At 47.3% G+C, this 22,936-nt stretch overlaps 1 protein-coding gene across 3 annotated transcripts; it reads left to right on the top strand.

Moving 5' to 3' along the window:
* Positions 1 to 22,589, top strand: ACTR5 (actin related protein 5). 3 transcript variants are annotated; one of them, XR_009690131.1, is made up of 10 exons: positions 1 to 753; positions 2,922 to 3,151; positions 5,861 to 6,030; positions 8,930 to 9,147; positions 9,840 to 10,022; positions 14,896 to 15,012; positions 15,792 to 15,931; positions 19,525 to 20,561; positions 21,107 to 21,197; positions 22,302 to 22,589. XR_009690131.1 is itself a non-coding variant. In XM_061127273.1 (9 exons), the coding sequence occupies exons 1-9, from the start codon at positions 355 to 357 to the stop codon at positions 19,780 to 19,782; spliced, it is 1,848 nt and encodes a 615-aa protein (XP_060983256.1). In that variant the 5' UTR covers positions 6 to 354; the 3' UTR covers positions 19,783 to 19,917. The 3 variants fall into 3 exon arrangements, 1 of the variants encoding a protein (XP_060983256.1); XR_009690130.1 differs by having other exon boundaries at positions 19,525 to 21,197; XM_061127273.1 differs by lacking the exons at positions 21,107 to 21,197; positions 22,302 to 22,589 and adding an exon at positions 16,952 to 17,084 and having other exon boundaries at positions 6 to 753; positions 19,525 to 19,917.
* The last annotated feature ends 347 nt before the right edge of the window (positions 22,590 to 22,936 follow it).

Below are 22,936 nucleotides of genomic sequence, written 5' to 3' on the forward strand. Positions count from 1 at the left end.
AGGTAAGGAACCTGCAGGGACCGATGGCTTTACGCATTCGGTGCGGGGTTTGCTGGCCCGAGTGCCGGCTAGCGCGAAGGGGAGTAGTCAGGTCGAATGTTAAGAACGAGGTTAAACCACAGCCAGGGTGGGCGTGGCCTAGGGATCCCCGTAGGCGGCCTGGGCTACGGAGGGTGAGTTTGGTGAAAACGTCAGCAGAGATTAAAAGGCAAGAACACGCAAGGTTTGGAGGCACCGCGAATCAGTGCGAAGGCGGAGTCTCGCGCCGCACGGGCGGACGCTGCGTCGGGGGCGGAGTCTCGCGCCGTAATAGATTGACGCCGCGGCGAGGGGCGGAGCCAGCAGCGCTTCAAGATGGCGGCGGCTACTGCAGCCGGCCTGGCCACGAACGTGTTTCCGTTCCGCGATGCCCGCGCAGCGCCAGATCCGGTGCTGGAGGCCGGCCCGGTGGCACACGGGTCACTACCGGTGCCACTGGTGCTGGACAATGGGTCGTTCCAGGCCCGCGCAGGCTGGGCGTGCCCCGGGCCGGACCCGGGCCCCGAGCCCCGGCTGCAGTTCCGCGCTGTGTGCGCCCGCGGGCGGGGTGGGGCTCGGGGCGGGTCGGGCCCGCAGGTGGGAAACGCGCTGGGCAGCTTGGAGCCGCTGCGCTGGATGCTGCGATCGCCCTTCGACCGCAACGTGCCGGTGAACTTGGAGCTTCAGGAGTTGCTGCTTGACTACAGCTTCCAGCATTTGGGTGTCTCCTCACAGGTGACGGGCGAGGTGGGGTTAGGATTGAGGAGAGGGGTATGGTCGTGTCCCATGTCACTCCGCTCTCCGAGAGATGATAGTCGCTCCAGTTGTCATTTAGTCATTCATTTAGTCAGTCAATCAAATATTAAACGCCTAACGTATGTAGTAAGTCCTATGCTAGGCGGTTGGGGTATGCCAGTGAACAAAATAACGCCCCTTTCTCTTGGAGCATCTGTTTGGTTTGTTTGTTAGTGCATTTATTTATTAACAGATATGTGTTGAGCACCTACTCTCAATGGGGACTTTTCTACGTGTTTGAAATATGTCTGGGAACATAACACGAAATCCCCTGTGCCTATGGAGCTAGTATGGAAAGACGTTCTAGTATGAAAAGAGAGAATAAACAGTAGGATTAAGCAGTAGATTCTACGACATGATGGAGAAGAAAGGGTTACAGCTTTTCAGTAAGATGGGTAGGGAGAGGACTCAGGGTGACGGTGGTGTTTTGAGCAAGGACTAAAGTAGACGATTGACGGAGCAAGCCTTGTGAATATCTGAATGAATAGTACTCTTGAGAGACAGAACAGCCAGTGAAAAGACCCTGAGGCAAGAGTTTGCCCTAATCCTAATTGAGGATAGTCAGAGTGAGGGGAGAGTAGTAAACAGAAGGTCTTACTTACAAGGCCTTCCCTGGCTCAGACAGTAAAGCATCTGCCTGCAATGAGGGAGACCCGGGGTTCGATCCTTAGGTCATGAAGATTCCCTGGAGAAGGAAATGGCAACCCACTCCAGTACTCTTGCCTGGAAAATTCCATGGATGGAGGAGCCTGGTGGGCTACAGTCCATGGGGTTGCAAAAAGTTCTACACAACTGAGCATCTTCACTTCAGGAAGTAAAAGTCAGAGAGGTCACACACTTTGTAGGCTTTTATTATGAGTGGAATGGTGAGCCATTGCAGGGTGTTGAACAAAAGAGGGATGTGACTTTTGTTTCAAAAGGATCACTATAGCTGCTATATGGAAAATGAACTGGCCTGAGTCATAGGGTAGAAATAGGGAAATCAGTAGGAGGCTGTTGCAGTTCCAAGGTGAGGGATGATGGTAACTTAGATGAGGAAGGAATGGCGGATGTGATAAGAAGCAGTTGGATTCTGGAGCTGTTTTAAAGATGATTGGCTCACAGTTCGGATGGGGCTTAACTTCAGTTGACAATGCAGCCATGAAATTAAAAGGTGCTTGCTTCTTGGAAGAAAAGCTATGACCAACCTAGACAGCATGTGAAAAAGCAAAGACATTACTTTGCCGACAAAGGCCCATCTAGTCAAAGCTATGGTTTTTCCATTAGTCATGTTTGGATGTGAGAGTTGGACTCTAAAGAAAGCGCGAGCACTGAAGAATTGATGCTTTTGAACTGTGGTGTTGGGGAAGACTCTTGAGAGTCCGTTGGACTGCAAGGAGATCAAACCAGTCAATCTTAAAGGAAATCAGTCCTGAATATTCATTGGAAGGACTGATACTGAAGCTGAAACTCCAATACTTTGGCCATCCATTGCGAAGAACTGACTCATTGGAAAAGAACCTGATCCTGGGAAAAATTGAAGGCAGGAGGAGAAGGGGATGACAGATGATGAGATGATTGGATAGCATCACTGACTCGATGGACACGAGTTTGAGCAAGCTCTGGGAGTTGGTGATGGACAGGGAAGCCTGGTGTGCTGCAGTTCATGGCGTTGCAAAGAATTGGACATGACTGAGTAACTGGACTGAACTGACTTAAGTTACTGTGAGCAAAAAAAAGAAAGAAAGTTACTATGAGCATTGGTGGCTCAGATGGTAAAGAATCTGCCTGCAATGCAGGAGATCCAGGTTCAATCCCTGGGAAGATTCCCTGGAGAAGGAAATGGCAACCCACTCCAGTATTCGTGCCTGGAAAAGCCCATGGACAGAGGAGCCTGTTGGGCTACAGTCCGTGGTGTCACAAAGAGTTGGACACGACTGACCCTACTTTCATATTTTCCAAAGAAACTTCCAGGGAAGAGGGGTGTTTCTCAATTGCTTCTGATCAGGTGTTTTGATTGCAGACCAAAAGCCAATTCAGCCCTTATAATAAGGATTTTTGTTTCTTTTTATGCTTTGAAAAGTGTATCCTCTTAGCACCTAACAATTTGCTCTTTTCTTTCAAAGTAGGGCTGTGTTGATCATCCCATAGTTTTGACAGAAGCCGTGTGCACCCCACTGTATTCACGACAGATGATGTCTGAACTTCTCTTTGAGTGCTACGGGATTCCTAAGGTTGCCTATGGGATAGACAGCCTCTTCAGCTTCTACCACAATAACCCAAAGAACATGATTTCAAGTGGGCTCATCATTTCGTCTGGTTATCAGTGTACACATATTTTACCCATCTTAGAAGGGAGGTGAGTTGTACTTAGGGCATTTGAGTACTGTTTTGAGAAGCATTCAGGAAACTTTTATTGGGCCCTTACAGTAAAGGTGGAGTGGAAAGAGCAGGTACAGGACCATGAACTGACCTCTGGGCTGAATTCTGGCCTGCCTCACTGTGTGAGTATAGATATGTCACTTCACCATCTGTCCTTGTGACCTCCTGGCTTGGGTTGGGGTCAGTGGTCTCTGAGGTACAAATCTGTAATTCTAGAATTGTATGATTTTGACTTAGAGTGAAATAGATAGTTTAACACAAGTACCTGTAGGTAGTAGGCACTCAATAAAAATGTTCTGAGTAAATTGTTTAAATAAATTTAATTTTGACTATTGTGTTCTGGAGTCACTTTTTTTTTATTAAGTGCTATTTTGCTTTTTTATTTAAAGCTCTTTAATGACAGTTATTTAGACCTTTTCAAGTGTGGTACTTAATAGATATGTAGTAGATTATTTTCCAAGTTGTTTAAAAGTTGAGGGTAGTTTCTGTCATGTTTAAAATGTGTTCTTATTTTATAGTTGGGCTCTTATTGTCTGTTAAAGAGACTAGGCCAGGGGGTTTCCCTGATAGCTCAGTTGGTAAAGAATCCCTCTGCAATGCAGGAGACCCTGGTTCCTTTCCTGGGTTGGGAAGATTTCCTAGAGAAGGGATAGGCTACCCACTCCAGCATGCTTGGGCTTCCCTTGTGGCTCAGCTGGTAAAGAATCCACCTGCCCTTTGGGAGACCTGGGTTCAATCACTGGGTTGGGAAGATCCCCTGGGGAGGGAAAGACTACCTACTCCAGTGTTCTGGTCTGGAGAATTCCATGGACTATATACTCCATGGGGTCGCAAAGAGTCGGACCCAACTGAGCAACTTTCACTTTCACTTCAAAGAGACTAGGCCAGGAAGGGAAGGATAAATAGGGAATTGGGGATTACCAGAGACACACCAATATATATAAAACAGATAAACTACAGGGACCTATTGTGTAGGATACAAAATTATATTCAGTATCTTGTAATAGCCTACAATGGAAAAGAATCTGAAAAAGTATATATATGAGCAGTGCTTAGTCACTCAGTCATGTCCGACTCTGTGACCCCATGGACTGTAGCCCACCAGGCTCCTCTGTCCATGGGGATTCTCCAGCCAAGAATATTGGAGTGGATTGCCATGTTCTCCTCCAGGGGATCGTCCCAACCCAGGGATCCAACCCAGGTCTCCCACATTTCAGGCAGATTCTTTGCATCTGAGCCACCAGGGAAGCCCAATGGAAGCACAGTGGGAAAAAAATCTGAAAAAGTATACATATATGCGTATGTTATATGTAACTGAATCACTTTGCTGTATACCTGAAATATTGTAAATCAGTTGTGCCTCAGTTAAAAAGTAAAAGAAAGAGTGAGACTAGGCCAGCATCATGCTCTCCTGAGAAGGTTTCTCTTTGCATAGAGAGAGTGTGTAAATAGGGAGAGGAGTTGAAAGCCTGGGTTTGCAGTCCTGCTAAGGATGAGGTATTTAACTTCTTCATTTGGTTTCCTAACATATAAACTTGGGAAAAACTGATTTCTCAGGGTTACCCTGAGAATGAAATGAGATAATGTAGGGGATGGCACTTTGTAAAACAATCTGAATATTTAAGTGAAAATAGAGGTTGGTGAATTTATTGAGCCCTATTGTGGGACTTTCTCTTGAAGTTTGTACAAACATTTATGAAGAAAAAGGCAATCGTTAGGCATTCCAAAACACTCCTGCTATACAGAATTTTCTACCTTATGTAACCAGAATATGCAGAAATTAAAAATAATATTTTATATTATACTGAGAGAAAATGATTTGACCTGGAAGCTAGGATCAGATCAGAGCATGTCCTGTTCTGTGCTGGCACCTGCTGGTGAGGTGTGATATAGCGGCATCATTTCAGTGCACAGCAAGTTCCTAGAGCCCACCTCCTCTCCCTTTCTCACACTGAGAATTTATAAAGTTACTGTGGTTCTCCTCTCCTTCACTTCAAGTGAGAGGAACCTGGTACTCTTAGGAGATTACGGTAAGCCGGTGTGTATGTGGTTACTTAAATGTGTTTGCATAAGTAGAAGTGGAGTGTCTAGGGGAGGGGTACACTGGAGCTACCCGGGAAGCTTGTCAAAATGCATATCCCCAGAACTTCACTGGCAGTCAGAGGTTACGACTCTTGAGTTTCCACTGCAGAGGGTTTAGGTTTGATCCCTGGTTGAGGAACTAAGATCCCACATGCCATGTGGCACTGCTGAAAAAGAAAAAGTGCATATCCCTAGGCCCTCCCCAGAGCAGACAGGTCCTGGGCATTGTCACCTTAAACGTCATCCCCAGTTAATTCCAGGATGCGTGGCCTTGGAACCACAGTTTGAGAAATACATGACAAGTCACATGAGGGTCTGACTTCTGAGAGCACATTCTTTGCTTTGAACCTGGTTTCCTTCTGAGACTCTTACCAGAAGTTAAATGTTCATGTGTCTGTCAGGACGTGGTCTAGGAATGCCTGTGTTGGGTCAGAGGTTGCACTAAGGCAACTTAAAGTCCCTACCAACTGTTTTCTTTTCCCCTACCAGTCAGTTTCTTCCTCATTAGTCTACATTAAATTATCATCCCCCCTTGTCCACCTGCTCCATATTTTTTCCTCCACATTGCCAAAGTTTCAGTGCTATTTCCACTTCTTGGTTGTAGGTTAGATGCTAGAAACTGCAAGCGCATCAACCTGGGAGGAAGCCAGGCAGCTGGCTACCTCCAGCGTCTCCTGCAGCTGAAGTATCCCGGGCACCTGGCCGCCATCACTCTCAGCCGCATGGAGGAGATCCTCCACGAGCACAGTTACATCGCTGAGGATTACGTGGAAGGTACGAGGAGGACGTCTGCCTGCAGCTCCGAGTGTTGTCTGCCTTTGGGGGTGTTCCGTAAATTTGTTCCCAGGGTGGCTCTCTTGCTCACTCTTAACAGGCTTTTTTTGGCCACGAGGCGTGGCATGCAGGATCTTCCCCCAGCCAGGGATGGAACCCGTGCCCCCTGCAGTGAAAGCGCAGAGTCCTAACCCCAGGACCACCAGGGAATTCCCTTTTTGCCCACTTTTTTGCACTTCATACTTTATAGCATCCTCTTCCATTTTTTGGTATTTACTTTCCTCAAAAACTTCCCAGTTAAGTGATAAGTCTCATATATTGGTTCTTTTTCACAATCCTTTTGGTTATTCTAGTTCCTTTGCCTGTCCATTTAAATGATAGGGTCAGTTTGTCCATATCTACCAAAAGTTCTGTTGGGATGTGATTGAAAGAACATTAAATGTGTAGATCGGTTTATATATAAAACAGCAACCTTCTAAATATTAATCCAAATATGCTAAATCCAGGCTGGGGAGAAGTGACATTTTTTACTATCTTGAGGCTTCTAATCCATGAATATAATGTATCTTTCCATTTATTTAGGTCTTTGTTCATTTGCTTCATCAGCATTTTATAGTTCTCAGCATATAGATCCTGTACATGTTTTATTAGAGTTATGTCTAAATTATTTCTTTACTTATTTTAAATTTCAGTTTCCAATTGCTCATTGCTATTTTATAGAAATGCAGTGAATTTTTATGAAATACAGTGAGTTTTTATTCTTTGTCAAACTGAGGAATTTCCTCTCTGTTCCAAGTTTTGCTGATCATTTTTATTGTGAATGGATTTTTGAATTTTGTGAAATGCTTTTTCTGTGTCTCATATGATCCTATGGTGTTTGTGCTTTGGACTGTTCATTTAAGAGAGTATAAGGATTGCTTTTCAGATACTGAACTGGCCTTGAACCCTGCTTGTTTCTATGTATTATTTTTTATATATTGCTGGATTTAATTTGGTAAATTTTGTGAAGTATTTGTGTCAGTATTCATAAGGGATATTGATCTGCAGTTTTCTTCTACTGTCTTTGTCTTGTTTTGGGATCATGGCAATGCTGGTCTTATTAAATGAGCTGAAAAGTGTTTTCTTCTACTTTTTGGGAAAGATTAAGTAAATAGTTTTGTTTTGTTTTTTTAATGTTTGTTAGAATTCTGCAGCAGAACTGTTTGAGCCTGGGGGATTTATTTTTCTGAAGGAATTCAATTTCTTTAATAGGTGTCGGTGTAAGTTTCATCAATTTCATTGATGTCTTCTTTTTATTATTTCTTCCTTTCTTCTTGCTTTAGGTTTACTTTGCCCTTTTCCCCTAGTTTCTTGAGGTAGAAGCATAGATTTTTATCATAACTTCTTTCTAATATAGACATTTAAAGCTTGAATTTCCCTCTCAGCAGTCCTTTATCTACATTCCATAGATTTTGGTATGGTGTATTTTCATTTTTATTGAGTTCAGATATTTTTAAGTTTCCCTCAAAGAAAAAATGGTTTTTTCTTTGCAACCATTGATTATTCAGAATATAGCCAAGTGTTGGAGACTTTCCAGTTTTTTTCTGTGGTTTATATCTACTTTAATTCTATCATAGTCAAACAACTTCTTTTCCCTGGTGTCAGTTAAATTCGTGAAGGTTTGGCTTAGGACCCAGGCCTGGTTTGTTTTGGTGACTGCTCCATATACAGTTGCAGAGGATGTGTGTCCTGCTCTTGTTGGATGGAGTAGTCTGTGACGTCATTCGGGTTCTGCTGGTTTTTGGTTTTGTTCAGTTCTTGTCAACCCAGCTTCATTGTCCATCAAGCTGTACTGATTATTTATTACTGATTATTAAGAGTGTTGAAATCTCCAGGGAGAATTGTGAATTTTCCTATTTCTCCTTTCAGTTCTGTCAGTTTTTGCTTTCAAGTATCTGAAGCTCCTTTGTTAGGTACACATTTGGGATTCTTATGTCTTCTTGGCAAATTGGTCTTTTATGTAGTCATCCTTTTTTACATCTTCTTGGCAAATTGATCTTTTACCATTATGTAATGTTCTTTTTTATCCCTTGCAATTTTCTTTGCTTTGAAGTCTGCTTGGATTTAGTATAGCCACTTGAGCTTTCTTTTGATTGGTGCTTATGTGGTGGTTTTTTTCCTGGCCTTTTAGTCTATGTAAAACATTATATTCAAAGCAAGTTTTCTAACAGGTCCTTTCCTTGAAAATCCCTTCTTTCAGTCTCTATCTTTTAACTGATAAGTTAAGACCATTTACAGTGAGTGTAATCCCTCTTGTGTCTGGGTTTAGGTCCACCAGTTTTTTGGCATTCCATTTTAATTTATCTCTTGTGTTTTTAACCAGTCTCTCTTGTGTAGGTTTTTTGTTTTAGTGGTTGCTCAAGAGATGACAGTTAACAGGCTTGTCAGTCTTAGGGTCTCTTTTTCGCCACTTCAAGTGGAACCTGGAGATGTTAACACTCCAGAGGCCCCCGTGTCCTTCCTCCTTTGTGTCGGATTTGTCTTCCGTGTCACATCTACATACACGGGAAGCCCATCAGACATTGTCATGGTTTTTACTTTGAATTGTCAAACATATTTTAAAGAATTCCAGAGGAGGTTAATCTAGTCTGTTCATCATTTCAGTTGCATTTCCTTCATTTCTGGTGCTCCAGGTGATATCCTTTCCATCTGAAAAGCTTTATTTACCAGTTTTCTCAGAGCAGGTGTGTTGGCATCGTGTCCAGGTCTTACTGCTGCATTTTGTCAATTGGGTGGGTTCAGAAATGGGGGGAGCATGCTTCCTCCATCTTCCCCTGCACCTGGAACCCTGGTCCTAGCTTGCTAATCTCAGGGCTAATGGTGTTCCCGTCTCCTAACTTCCGAAACACTTCCTTTGAAGAGCTGCAGAAATGGCGGTGCCCCGATTACTATGAGAACAACGTCCACAAGATGCAGCTGCCGTTTTCCAGCAAGCTCCTGGGCAGCACCCTGACCGCTGAGGAGAAGCAGGAGCGGCGGCAGCAGCAGCTGCGGCGGCTGCAGGAGCTGAATGCCCGGCGGCGGGAGGAGAAGCTGCAGCTGGATCAGGAGCGGCTGGACCGGCTGCTCTATGTGCAGGTGATGCAGACCCCTGGGTGGGTCCCCGCCTTGTTCTTCCTGTAGATTCTGCCCCAGCCATGAAACGCATCAGCCGTCTCAGTCCCCCCCGCCCTGAGGTCAAGGAGGAGTCTAGCGGGATCATCCGTGTAGAGATCACGTGTGTGGAGGACATTGTAGCAGCAGGAATTTCTGAAAGAGCTGTGGACTCGGCCTTGATGATGTATTTTATCCTTATAGTCCCCTTTGATTGATGTTAACTTCTTGGCTTAAGTGTGGCACACATGATGCAGAGCGCACAAATCTTAAGGGTCCAGCTCAGTCAATTTTCATCACTGAAATACACCACGTAGCCGCGTCCAGATCAAGAAATACAGCACTACCAGCAGCCCAGGAACCTCCCTCAGTCTCCTGTTAGCAACTCTCCCACCTTTGTCCTCCCAGAAGCTCACATTTCTGACATCTGTCCACATAGATGAGTGTTGCCTGCTCAGGTGGTGCTGAGATGGTGATGCGTGGGAGCCCAGAGATGGCTGGGGAGGAGGGCCATGGTGCGAAGCTTCACGGGGCAGGCTGTGTGGAGGGGCAGACTCGGGGAGCCCTCGCCCGCCGTTCTTCCTGTCCGTCCAGCTTCTGAGCCCCTTCTCTCCTTCCCGGGCGTGATTGCCCCGATGCGCGTCTCTGAGGATGGGTTGTGACTGCTCCGCTTGCAGGAGCTCCTGGAGGACGGCCAGATGGATCAGTTTCACAAGGCCCTGATAGAGCTGAACATGGACTCCCCGGAGGAGCTGCAGTCCTACATCCAGAAGCTCAGTGCCGCAGTGGAGCAGGCGAAGCAGAAGATCCTTCAGGCAGAAGTCAGCCTCGAGGTGGACGTGGTGGACAGCAAGCCAGAGGTACTGGGGCCTCGGGAGGGAGGTCTCCAGGGGTTGTTAGAGAGGATAGCCCTTTCTGAGGACAGAGGAATGTCCAGGAAAGGCTGATGGCAAATGGGTTGTGACCAGACTAGAGTGGCAAAGAGAACAGAGTGGTGTTTGATGTGTCTGGGGGCACAGATGGGGGCAGGGATGGCACTGATCTTGTACCAACTGGAGTACCGACCCGAGGGGTTTTACCTGGTAGAGCTCTGGCCCCTGGGAGGGGGACATGTGCGAGTAGAAAAGCAAGAACATATGCACACCAGTCGTGTGGCCCATCTTGAGCGTGAGCCTGCCCCACTGATGGTTCCTGGATCATCATATATGCCTCAACTTTCTTCTGATCTCTTATTAAATATACTGTGATTACTCTTTCATTCATCACCTTTCCATCTCAGTGTTCCCTAACGACAGGGATCACACTTCACACATAGTCTGGGAATTTTTTTACAGGCACTAGTAGACATGCTCAATAGGAAATATACAAATGAGACCCAGAAGGACACATCAGATGGTAAACGACTTGTGATTATGAGTGACGTTGTTTTTTGCTTCTTGTGTTTTTCGATTTCCTATTATGCACATGTTAACTTTTAAGAAATAAGTGTTATTTTTAAAACCTTGAAAAGATATTTGTGGGCTGATTAAAAACCAGCCTTTTGTTAGTTACTAAAGCTAACTCTTTGATCTTCTCAGTCTCCTTTTTGTTTCCCTGCCCATGGACTGTGAATAAGTATTCATGTGGCTGAAAGGGCGGGCAGGTGCGTGGGGCTGAGATAGTGCCCTGGGTAAATCAAACCCTAGCACTGGGCTTGTGTGGAAGGGGCTGCCTGCAGGTCACAGGTCTCTGGTTGTCTCACTTTCCCTAGAATTGGACAAAAGTGATAGTAGGTGGATGCCTTGTTGCTGGATCTGTCATCTCTGGAGTTCTAAAATAAAGGTACTTATTCATTGCCTTGTGATACTTCCGGGGCAGGGTTAGCCAGTCCAGCTATTGATCTTTGTTTTTAAGTCAACTTTAAATTCTAAAGCCTTTACTTTTCAAAAGAAACATTCCTGTGGAAAATTTCAGTTTGCCGCTGGGTGTATGTAGTCTGCTGCTCATCAGGGGCCTCAGAGCTGTCCTTGGCTCAGCAGGCAGCCTGCTTTTGCAGGCACTGTCTCAGCTGGAGGCCAGCTCTCATGGCTCCTGACCTCACCCTCCCCTTCCCCACCTCTCAGACAGGCTGTAGATCACATGAGGACAGTGACTGGCTGTGAGCGTGCATGTTTGACCAAGCAGATCCTGAGTCAGACTTCCTAGACACAGCATACTGGGTCACTGAGGTCCGGGGTTGAAGGGGCCTTGACCTCCGTCTTAGTCTCCCACAGCATCCCAGATCAGCTTTAGGAGAACCAGCGTGCCTCCCACTTGCAGATCTGTGTTTCAGGTTTGAGCCGTTGGTTCCTGGGATCCGGATCCACATTGTTGCTGTTGTTGTTAGTTGCTTAGTTGTGACCAACTCTTTGCGGCCCCATGGACTGTAGCACACCAGGCTTCCCTGTCCTTCACTCCCTCCCGGCGTTTGCTCAGACTCAGGTTCATTGAGTTGATGGTGCCATCCAACCATCGAATCCTCTGTTCACATTGCCTTTCTTGTTTGTTTATCTGTACTTACTATCATGCTTATCAACATGTCCACAGGGTGTCAGCATCTTTATATCAGAGATGAACCACTGAGCTACATGCACATGGAGGATTTCAGATTTAAAAAGAAAGGAAATCAAATAACTGAAGATGTGATTCCCAAGCAGTTGGGGAGCTAGTTTTCCTTTTCTTGGTTCATTTTTCTGTGTTTGTTATATGCCCTGATTCAGTCACTCTGTTCATTCATTCAGCAGGTACTTACTAAGTCCCTACTTTTTCCTGTGACCTGAGGGTACATATTCAAATCTCTCTGGGCTTGGGGAGATTTTGAATTGTTGGACTTTAAAAGGTTTCCCTACGTAGTACAACAGATCTGATGAATCCATCTGTCCCAAGGCCTTAACGGTCAGTCAGGGAGATTGTTGAAGATTAGATCAGTTACAGTAACATTCATGGGCTAAATTTGGCCACAACACTGGCCAACCAGTTCTACCTTTCAAAAAGTATTTATTGTATTTTCCAACTGTACAGTTCCTTTACAATGGAGAGAACAAATCTGTGTGGACCACAGTTCATATTGAAATGCCATCTAAGCGATAAAAGTTGCATTGGATTCATACAGCTGAATTTTTAAACTTCCAGTGTGTTCTAAAAATCCATGTTTTCTTACAGACCAATCCATTTCATCCCTCACTGCACGTATTCAGTGAGGATGTTGTAAAGGAGTAGGCTTTGTTAGCATTCTTGTTTTTAATGTTTATTTATTTATTTGGCAGCCCTGGGTCTTAGCTGCGGCACTTAGAATCTTCATCACGCAGACTCTCTGGTTGTGGCACACAGCCCCGTGGCATGTGGAGTCTTCTGGGACCAGGGATCAAACTGTGTCCCCTGCATTGGGAGGTGGATTCTTTACCACTGAACCACCAAGGAAGTCCTAATAGCATTCCTCATGGAGTATTTAAAAGATGCTCACTTTCCATCACTGCAAATGGTTGGGAGTGCAGCTCCCTAGCACCCTTCTTTGTTGGAAAGCATAGTGGGCCAAAGATAGAAAGTTCTCTTACCTGAGGAATCAAGATTGAGCTGGTCTCTGTTTTTCTGCTGCTCAAGGCTGTTCTGGGGAACCACACTGCATCTTCTCTGATGGGGAACCACACTGCATCTTCTCTGACGGGCCTTGGCAAACTGTTGTTCTCTTTGGTTCCCAAAGAACAGCCTATATATATATGTTCCCAGTTGTTAGCAAGTACACCTGGGGACCCTGGCAAACCCTAAGAGGGAGAGAAGCCAGCCATGGTAGAGAAATCAGTTATCTCTGGGATACCCGTTATTGCATTGACATTACCAGCTTTGTTCTTCTGTATGAATCATATGAATCAGGATAAGGAAAAGGTTTTTTGTTGGGTTTTTTTTTTTTAACAATTTTTGGTGAAGCTAAGAAATCTTGTTTTTAAGGTGACTGCTTTTGAATATAATTAGATATGAAAGTGGATAGTAATACAGAAAAAGCCTTTAAAACCCAGACATTTTACAGTCCTCTTTATTCTAGAGAAATCTAAGGGTGTATCCCGGGGACTCACCACTCAGTGCTCGGCATGATTGCCAGGGACCAGGGGCAGAGGTGACTAAAATACAATCCTTTCCCTCCTCAGTCCCTCAGAACCTAGGGCTCTAGAACCACACTCAGGACTGTAATACGCTGTGCATGGGGATTCTCCAGTCAAGAATACTGGAGTGGGTTGCCATGCCCATCTCTGAGGGATCTTCCCGACCCAGGGATCAAACCCAGGTCTCCCAAATTGTAGGCAGATTCTTTACCGTCTGAGCCACCAGGGAAGCCCCCGACTGTAATAACCTTTATCAAATGTGATGCTATTAATAGATGTCTGTGGGAATGCAGATGCAGGTTTGTTTTTTTGTTTTTTAAAATACTTATTTCTTTGGCTGCATTGGGTTTTAGTTGCCAGGATACGGGATCTCTAGTTGTGGTTGCAGGGGCTTTGTTGCCCTGCGGCATATGGGATCTTAGTTCCCTGACCAAGGATGGAAGCCACATCCCCTGAGTTGCAAGGCAGATGCTTAACCATTGGACCACTAGGGAAGTCCTCAGATGGAGTTATGAGAAAGGACTGGGATGTTTGAGCTGGGCCCTGAAAGATTTATTTGATTTCAGTAGATACCAGATGAGGAGGGAAGGACATTTTATATGGAAAGAAGTGTACATGTAGGGAGCAGGGCCCATCCCGCGTGGAGAGTGTGGGAGATGAAGCCGGAAGGGAGGCCGTGGCTGCCTGAAACGGTCTTTATCCGTCAGCCTGAACAGTATCCTTCAGACAGAGCCTTCAGAGTGTGCTGAGCAAGGCATAATCTGAGGAGATTTTATTTTAGGAAAATAACTGGTGGCAGTTAGGATGATGGATTTAGGGAGAGGCAAGACCAGAGGTGGGAAGACAGGATAAAAATGGGATGGCTCCACCCAGGAGGGAGCCAGTGTGACCTGAAGCTTGTCTGTGGCCATGGGGGTGGAGGAGGACAGACATCCAAGGTCAGAACAAAGAGCTGGTGCCCACTCAGGAGCGACAGTTACTGATGATAACAGGACACGGGGCCTGTGCCAGACCCGTGCCGTGCAAATGTTGTCTTGATGAGTTTTCACGATTCCGCAAGTACTGTCTTCATTCCCATTTTATAAATAAGGAAACTGAGATTGAGACGAGGGAAGAAATGTGCCCAAGGTCAACAGCTAGAAGCAGCGCAGCTGAGAGTCAGATCCGAGCAGTCCGAGTCCAGATTCTCTCCAGTCACTGCGGCTGGGGTGAGAGGCAGCGTGGACCGAGCTTAGGGAGGTGGCCAGCTGGATCCTGAGCCCCTCATCTCTGGAGTCTCTGTGGGACAGTCCTCTCTGGGGTGGCAGACTTGAGCGGCCCCCTCCGAAGGCTTCAGAGAAGGTGGGAGTTGATGAGACTGGTCTCAGTGGGGAAGATAGGGGGTATGAACAAAATCGATTTCTGGCTTTTTTAGTCTTTTAACCGTGTGTTCATGTGTGTTCAGGTTTGTTTGTTTGTTTTTTTTCCAATAGTTTAGAAAAATTTTCATTGTTTTTATGTATGGACATACTTTCAGGACATTGGGTGAGATCCCAGTTCTTTTTGGTGACCGTGAACTCACAGAGCTAAGGCTTGCTAAATCACAGGTTCTATCTTCTTGTGTTTCTTCTCTTCTCAGACTCCTGACCTGGAGCAGCTCGAGCCGTCTCTGGAAGACGTGGAAAACATCAACGATTTCGAGCCCCTGTTTTCGGAGGAGACGCCGGAAGTGGAGAAGCCAGTGGCCACAGTCCAGGTTGGCCTCCTGTAGCCTCGACCTTGCTTATACTTTGAAGCTTGGTGTGAATGACCAGTCAGGTCTAGTCTCCTTCTTTAGGAATATTCCCCCCTCTAGCTGCAAATCCCAGTTGTAGTTTTCTAGAAGGGCGAGTACCAGTTCTAAAAACTTGTAGGGTCAGGGACTTTTTCCTCCTCGGTGATTGATTGGGGTTCCAGCACTGACTCTGAAACTGTGAGAAATAGTCTGCTTGGTGGGAGCATTTGGACCAGTAGCCAGGGACTTTGAGACTCAAAGAGTAGCTTTTAATGCTTTTGTTTAAATTGAAGCCAGTGTTATGATGTTTCATTGTCATCTGGGTCCATGGTTCTGCCATCACCGTGGCAACCAGGTGGTTGACCTTCTTTTCCTTCTGTTTTCTTGAACCACCGTGGCAACCACGGACGTGAGGCTGAGACACCTGGGAGAAGGCTGTCTTGGCTGTGCAGGGACTGGGCACCGAGCCAGGCACTGGCGGAGACTTGGTCTCCCAATGCCAGCCTTGCTGCTGCTGCTCTCCACCCAGTCTCTTTCCTGCATCTCACGGATCATTTCATGATGGAGATGTGTAGCAGTTTATCATCCAGAGGTTAAAGAAGGTAGAAAAATGGAATCATCACATCAAGAGAGTGGGGGGAGAGGTTATTCTGGCACGAACAAAGCTATAATGGAATGAGAAATGCAGTTTGAGGAAGCTGGCACCTGGGATGTTTGTTCTTATGGCCTAAAAATATCTTCTAAACCTTGGGTTTTTAAAGCCCGTGTTTAACTTGGCAGCGTATCATCAGCTGTTTGTTGGGACAGAAAGAATTCGAGCTCCAGAAATTGTCTTCCAGCCATCTCTCATTGGAGAGGAGCAGGCTGGCATAGCAGAGACCCTCCAGTACATCCTGGACAGGTGAGCCTGGATTTCTTCTTTTCCTTCTGTTTTCTTGAACCATTCCCTTGAATTTTGCATTGAACAGTGGAGCTGATGGCCGGGTGTCTCTTTTTCATTGACTTGCTGCGCTCAGAGGGTGTTTTTTTCTCTCACCAGGCCTGGCACAGAGTTAGGGCTGTCTGCTCTTTTCTCAGTGTGTGGATGTTCAATGTGTATATACTTGAGCTTTAAGAATGTCTTTTAAAAATTTGGGCAACATGATAATATATGTACACTGACTTTTCTAAAAGTCTTCACATCATTGCACACTAGTGGTTCTAAATCACCCTAAAAACAAGCAGAACTTAGTTTTTTTCCCACCTTGCATTTTATTTTTTAAGAGTTTACATTTCTATAACAACATGCCTCTCCCCACAGATATGATTCTGCAGTGTGAGTTTTCCTAATTCACGTGGGACAAGTAGGGAACACAGTCTTGTGGTCCTCTAGTTGCTGTTGGTTAAAACAAAATGGCAGCTTAACAACTAGCAAGGAAGAAAAGTAATTGCAGCTACTTTGTTTGAATATCTTTGAGTTTTGTCTCAAAGTGAGTAGAAAAATGATCAAACGTGTAAGATAAAACTAATAAACAGCACAAGTGGAGAGGGAGGTCCTCAAAAGGAGAGGCGGGATTTCGGGGGATGATGGAAATGTTCTGTATCTTGGTTGTGGTGGTGGTTGCTGGGCTTTATGAATCTGTCAGACTTCATCTAAATGCATTTAAAGCAATCCTCACTTAAGTCAGTTTTTAAAAAACATGTATTAGAAAGGCATAATGCTAAGGAAATGGATTGACCATTCAAATTAAGGTTTTAGCTAGCTGTTGGACATTCATTCTGTAAAGGCAAATGAAAAAGGGAAAGTGTTTTGTTTGTTTGTTTTTTAACTTTTTGTGTGGATGTTTTCTGATTTGTACTGAGAGCTCACATTTCCACATCCACATTCTCTTCCAATATTCAAGTAGGAGAGACTATAGCAGTAGAATCGTTTCATCCCCAGGTACCCAAAGGATGTTCAAGAGCTGCTGGTTCAGAACGTTTTCCTCACTGGTGGGAACATGATGTATCCTGGGATGAAGGTTAGAATTGAGAAAGAGCTGCTGGAGATGAGGCCCTTTCAGTCTTCTTTTCAGGTACCAATTGTCCATGTAACCAGCTGTTTCGAAAATAACCTTATTTGTTTTCTGGGTTGCAAAAGTAGTACAGTGTAAATGAGAAAAATTGTCATTCCATCATCCAGAGACAGCCAGTGTTAACACATTTGTGGCTTTCCTTCTGTTCTTCAGATTTTTAAAGCAAAATGGAAATCATAATTTATGTACCTCTTTGTTTTGATTTAATTGACAAAGGAAGACCTGCATACAGTACACATTTAGAGAGTACACAAGAGTGTACCTTGAGGGACTTCCCTGGTGGTCCAGTGGCTAAGACGCCACACTGCTGGTGCAGCGGGCCTGAGTTTGATCCCCGGTCAGGGGACTAGATCCCACATGCCACAACTAAAGATCCCACGTGTGGCAGCAAAGATGAAAGATTCCACGTGCTGGAACTAAGATCCAGTGCAGCTAAATTAATTAAATTTTTAAAAATTATCACCAAAATTATTTATTTACTTTTGGCCGCACTGGGTCTGCCTTGCTGCACACGGGCTTTCTCTAGTTACAGTGAGCGGGAGCTACTTTCTAGTTGTGGTGCACAGACTTCTCATCGAAGTGGCTTCTCTTGTCGCGGAGCATTGGCTTTAGACTCACAGGCTTCCGTACTTGTGGCACACGGCCCCACTTACCCTGTGGCACGTGGGGTTCATTATTACCAAAATTATTTTCTTTAAAAAGAGTGTACATTGAGATTAAGGCCTTCTCTTCACCCAGGCCCTGGGCTACAGGCAGAGGGGACTGGCTGAGGAGGTTTTTTCTTTCTTCCACACATTTTCTACACATGGCTTTTGTAACTTGAATTTCTTAACCTGCCAGGAACATTTCCCCATGTCATTATTCATCTGAACTATTCATCTGAAATACTTTTAAAAGCAACTATTTGGTGGGGGTACCCCACAATTTCTTTACCAAATTCCCGATCACTAAGAGACGTGGTTTGAGCTCCCCTCGTGGACCAGTCACCTCAGGATGCTGAGATGTCCTGGGCACCTAGGGGTCTTGGAGTTCAGGGATGGCTCCTTGGAAGTTCAGGGACGGCTCCAAGGACAAGGAGGTGTTTGTCACATAGGGCGGGGGGGTGGGATGGAGAGAATGTTCCAGATTGGGTGGGGTGGGGAACAAGCAGGAGCAAAGGCTTGGGGGCCAAAACCTTGCTGAGGGGTGTGCGGCTGAGAGTGGCTGTGAAGGGCGGGGGCGTGTGCTGGAGAGGCTGGCAGGGCGCATGGGGTGTGGAGCCTGCGTGTCCTGCTGAGGGCCTTGGCTTGGCCCGCCCCATGCCATGTGACATGTACGTTCAGGTGGTGGTCTCTGGACCTGGGTCCTGACTCTAGCACCACCATCACTGAGTTTTGCCACACCCCAGTTTTCGCAGCAGTGAGAAGGGGGGTCATCTTGGCACCCGTTCCCAGCTTTCAGCGTGCAAGGCGAATCAGGCGCTCAGCCCAGGGCCTGCGTGTGATGGACAGACATCAGCTGTTGTGTTGAGGGCCCCTGAGAACACGCTGGACTCCACAAGTTGCTAGAAGGACCCACCGAGACTCCACACGTGATCCTACTTGATATTCCTCAGCCGTGGGCACTTGCCTGGTGCAAGGAGTAGAACGAGCGCCTCCTCGTCCCGTCAGTGACACTCCTACGCCAGAGCAGCCGGGGCTCTCGTGACCCTGATTTTGTTGATGGTCCTTTCTCGCAGGTCCCTTGCCTCCTCCTCCGCCATCTGTGCTGATTCCTCCGGCCCTTTACTTCAGAAAGTTCCCAAACCCCCATTCCAGCCTGGGACTTCTATGGGAGGTGGAGGGAGGGAGGGGGGAGGAGGTTGGGAAGTCAGGCGGGTGACTCCAGGAAAGAGGAGCCCGGTCTGAGTTGGACGGCGGTCTGCCCTGTGGTCAGCTCCAGCCTCACTGGGAGCACTCCCGGGACTGCTGACCACAGTCTTGCTCCTGGGAAAGCAGCGGAAACCAAGCCCAGGGCAGCCTCTCTGCCCTCACGTCCTCTGAGCCTCGTTTGCCACCATGGCCAGAGCCACCTCGCATCAGCCTCTGCTTTCCTTGCGGGCAGAGGGGCTCAGGTCCAGGTCTTCCCGGTCTCCACCTGCCACCTTGTGGTCGACAGGACAGGGGCAGGAGGCGGGCAGCGGGTCCCTCGCCCCGCCCAGGGTGGCGTGGATAAAGTAACTGATGACCCCGTAGTCTGTGAGGTCGGTCGTGGTACGCTCTGCATGTTCTTGTCCTTCCTTGGAATGTCTGGGGCATCTCAACTCAGCTCCGTTTGAGGGGTGCAGAGATCGTCCTGCTGCATCATGGAATCAAAGGGGGCCCTCCTGTGTGTGCATTTCTGTAGCCAGCCTTGCTAAACATCCAGTCCTTAGAAACCGATGGGAGATGCCCTTCCGGTGACCGCTCTGCTCATCTTCCAGGTTCAGCTGGCCTCAAACCCCGTGCTGGACGCCTGGTACGGAGCTCGCGACTGGGCCTTGGACCACCTGGACAACGAGGACGTCTGGATCACCAGGAAGGACTATGAAGAGAAGGGGGGAGGCTACCTCAGGGAGCACTGCGCCTCCAACGTGTATGTCCCCATCCGCCTGCCCAAGCAGGCTTCGCGCTCCGCAGAGGCCCAGGCATCCGGCAAGGGCTCCGGGGCCAGCGGAGGTGGGGCCGGCGAGCAGGCATAGCGGACGGGCCCCTCCAGGGACCTGGGGCCATGTCGGGACAGTGACTCTGCCAGCTGTGTACGGCCCGAGTCTGCTGGGAACATTTGGCTGCGAGATGGGTTTCTCCAGGGGAGGACAGTTAAGGGCCACCAGGAGTTACCCCTCGGAACTGTGCTCTTTGGGGCGTCTGCAGTGAAGGGACGAGCAGACTTTGGGACGTGCTGTCTTTGCTGTGCCGTGGATGAGCCACAGGCTTCGCTTCTGCAGCAGTAAATGAGAGTGAATGAACGTGATGGTGGCAGAGGTGTACAGACTGTGTACACAGGCGTCCTTCTTGCTACATTTTAAAGCCGTTTTCGTTCTTGTTTTTATTTTTTTTAAATCTGTTAAATTTTATATTGTCCGTGTAGCTAGTTTTGCAAATTGATTCCAAAACTGTGAATGCCCAGCAGGTGGCGTTCTTTCATCTTTACCTAAGAAGATAACACTTCCGAGAACCATCACCCATGAACTCTCCAGGACTGGAAATATTTTCCTCCTCCTGTTATTTCTGCTGAGAAATAAGGAAAAGGGGCCCAAAGATGGAAACGAGATTGTCTGAAGTCAACTCCCTGAGGGCCCGCCCGGCTCCAGCTTCTGAATGGGCAGGTGTGGGGCTGCCAGCATCCTTCATGCTTCCTTTGCTGGAGACTTTTCCACCGTGTGAGGCCTTCCTACAGTTTAAGAAGTTTCTGTCCCTGTGAATTTGCTGGCCGCGTAACTTTGCAGGCCTTCCTGAAGAAAGAAACAGATTGGAAAAGGTCCGTTGTGTTGCCTTTTCAGTTTTGCCACAACCTCATCTTTCCTGGGCCTTTGCAGCTTCATCTTAAATGGATGGATAACCCCTCTCTTCTCCCGAGATGGCTTGGGGAGAATTATAGCTCTCAGACACACCCAGTACTTAAGCCCAGGACGCCCCTGAGTTTCCTTGCCCCAGAATCCATGCGTTTAAATCCTGTGGAGCCTCTGGGCCACCCCCTGAGGAAGCCACCTCAGAGCCAGTCCGTCCATGGAGTTCACATGCAGCTCCAGCTCTCCAGGGCTTTGACCCTGAAGACCAGGAAGGGGCAGTGGTGGAGGGGAAGGCGGCAGACCCGGCCAGCTCAAGATGCCCCACGGCCTCGCAGAGAGCCACTGGCTGCCCACAGCCGGGCCTGGGGGCGGATGAGAGGGTGAGCGTGAGCTGACAAGAAAGGACAGATGCGAAGGAGGCAGGACCAGCCTCCGTGGAGAGGTTTTCATAATGATGCTTCCAGGAAGAGGGGTTGGGTGAGCTGCTGAGGGCCTTGGGGGTCTTTCTCCACAGTCCATGTTTTAAATGGCCTGAAGAGCAGTGGTGAGATGCAAAGATTGCCCTGGACATCCAGCCTTGCTGAGGAAGGACCCTGACTGGGCAGGTAAGCTGGGACACAGCGTAGGTCCAAGAACAGGTGCAGCCAGCTCTGCTCGGGGTGCCTGTAGCCCGGAACTGAGGCGGGTCGGGGCTGTGCTGAGGCTGGCCTCACGCTCTCCTGCTTTAACTCCTCACGCTGAGCTTGCCGAGACCTCGCCTCACCCCTCTCAGCCCCTCGCACTGACCACCATCAGAGCGCTCATCACAATACCTTGAGCTTTTTCTCTGCCCGCACGTGGTCTCTTACAGACTGTAAGGCAGAAAGTGTTTCCAAGGGCAGGAGGCGGGTTTCATTCAGCTTGGAGCATGCACATCCCAGGGCTGGGCCCGGAGGGTGCCAGGGCTCGCAGGGTTTCTAATGACTGACCAGCTGGTTGGATGACTGACCAAATCTGTGAACAAAGGCAATTTGAGGATAGCTTGTCTGCTCCAGTGGGAGGAACAAATCAGGAGTCTATACTTCCCCTAAGCCAGGGAGCCCTACTGAGACATTGTAAGTCTTCCCTCTGATCCTGCCAGGACTGTTCCTGGAGAGGAAGTGGATACGACTCCAGCTGACTGATCTGAGGGCAGCCGTGAAGAAATAGATTCCCGTAGCCCAGCCTCGGGCTTCTGTTTGCGTTGTGGCAGGGGAAAGCCCAGGGTCGGGAGAGTCCGCCCAGGGTCAGCCTGGCTCTGGGTTTGAGTCAGGGCAGCTCCGAAGGTTGAGTGGCCACCCAGGGTGATCAGGGCCTCGCTCCCTGACGGGGGTGTCCCCCCTTTGTGCCCCCTCTCCCTTCCATGGGCATCTTGGGAAATAAACAGTTTTACCAAAGTGACAAAGGTGAAAAGGTAAGGAAATAGAAGTCTAGAGTAAAATAAGTGTTTAAGGATGGGCAGAGAATACCTGACCAAGAAATGAAGACACTGAACTCATACAAATACAACATGCGCAGATTATTTTACGCTTAACTAAGGGATTAAATGGATGAGATGAAATGTATCATTATAGATACTTGTAATTAAGTCATTTCCAGATATTTAGAAAATGGTAGAACAGAGAATTAAAAAATATAGGCAGAGAGACTGGCGGTTTACTAAATTCATCTTCCTTTCCTCCTGGGCACAGAGTTGCACCACCTTTCCCAGCCTCCCTCACAGTTACACATGTAGCCATTTGATTTCTGGCCAGCGGGATACGGATGGAAGAGATGTACAACATCCAGGCAGGGCTGCTTCCATAAACCTCCCACGAGAGCCTCTCTTTCCCCTTCGTCTGGCTGAACAGAGAGCTGTCCAAGGTCCAAGAGGAGCGTGGAACCAAAAGTGGAAGAAGCTGAGTCCTTAAACAACTGCTTGGAGCAGAGACCCTGCAAATCCTTCAGTGTGTAAGAAATAAACTTACTGTTTAAGCCACTGAGAGCTTTGGCCTTGTTTGTTACAGAAGCTAGCCTTATTCTAACTAAAAGTGTAGATTAAAAATAAAAACCATTACCTTTGTGTTCATCGGGGATTTAAGGAGGAAAAATCTTTGAAATAATATGAAACAAGAACAATGTGACAGATAGTTATCTCCTCATTTAGGAAATGAGTGAAAATCACTCAGTCATGTCTGACTCTTTGAGATCCCAGGGACTATACAGTCCATAAAATTCTCCAGGCCAGAATACTGGAGTGGGTAGCCGTGCCATTCTCCAGGGGATCTTCCCAACCCAGCAGTTGGGCCTAAGTCTTCCACATTGCAGGCGGATTTTTATACCAGCT

The sequence above is a fragment of the Dama dama genome, chromosome 23 (assembly GCF_033118175.1).
Source record: "Dama dama isolate Ldn47 chromosome 23, ASM3311817v1, whole genome shotgun sequence".
In the NCBI taxonomy this organism is placed as follows: Eukaryota; Metazoa; Chordata; class Mammalia; order Artiodactyla; family Cervidae; genus Dama; species Dama dama.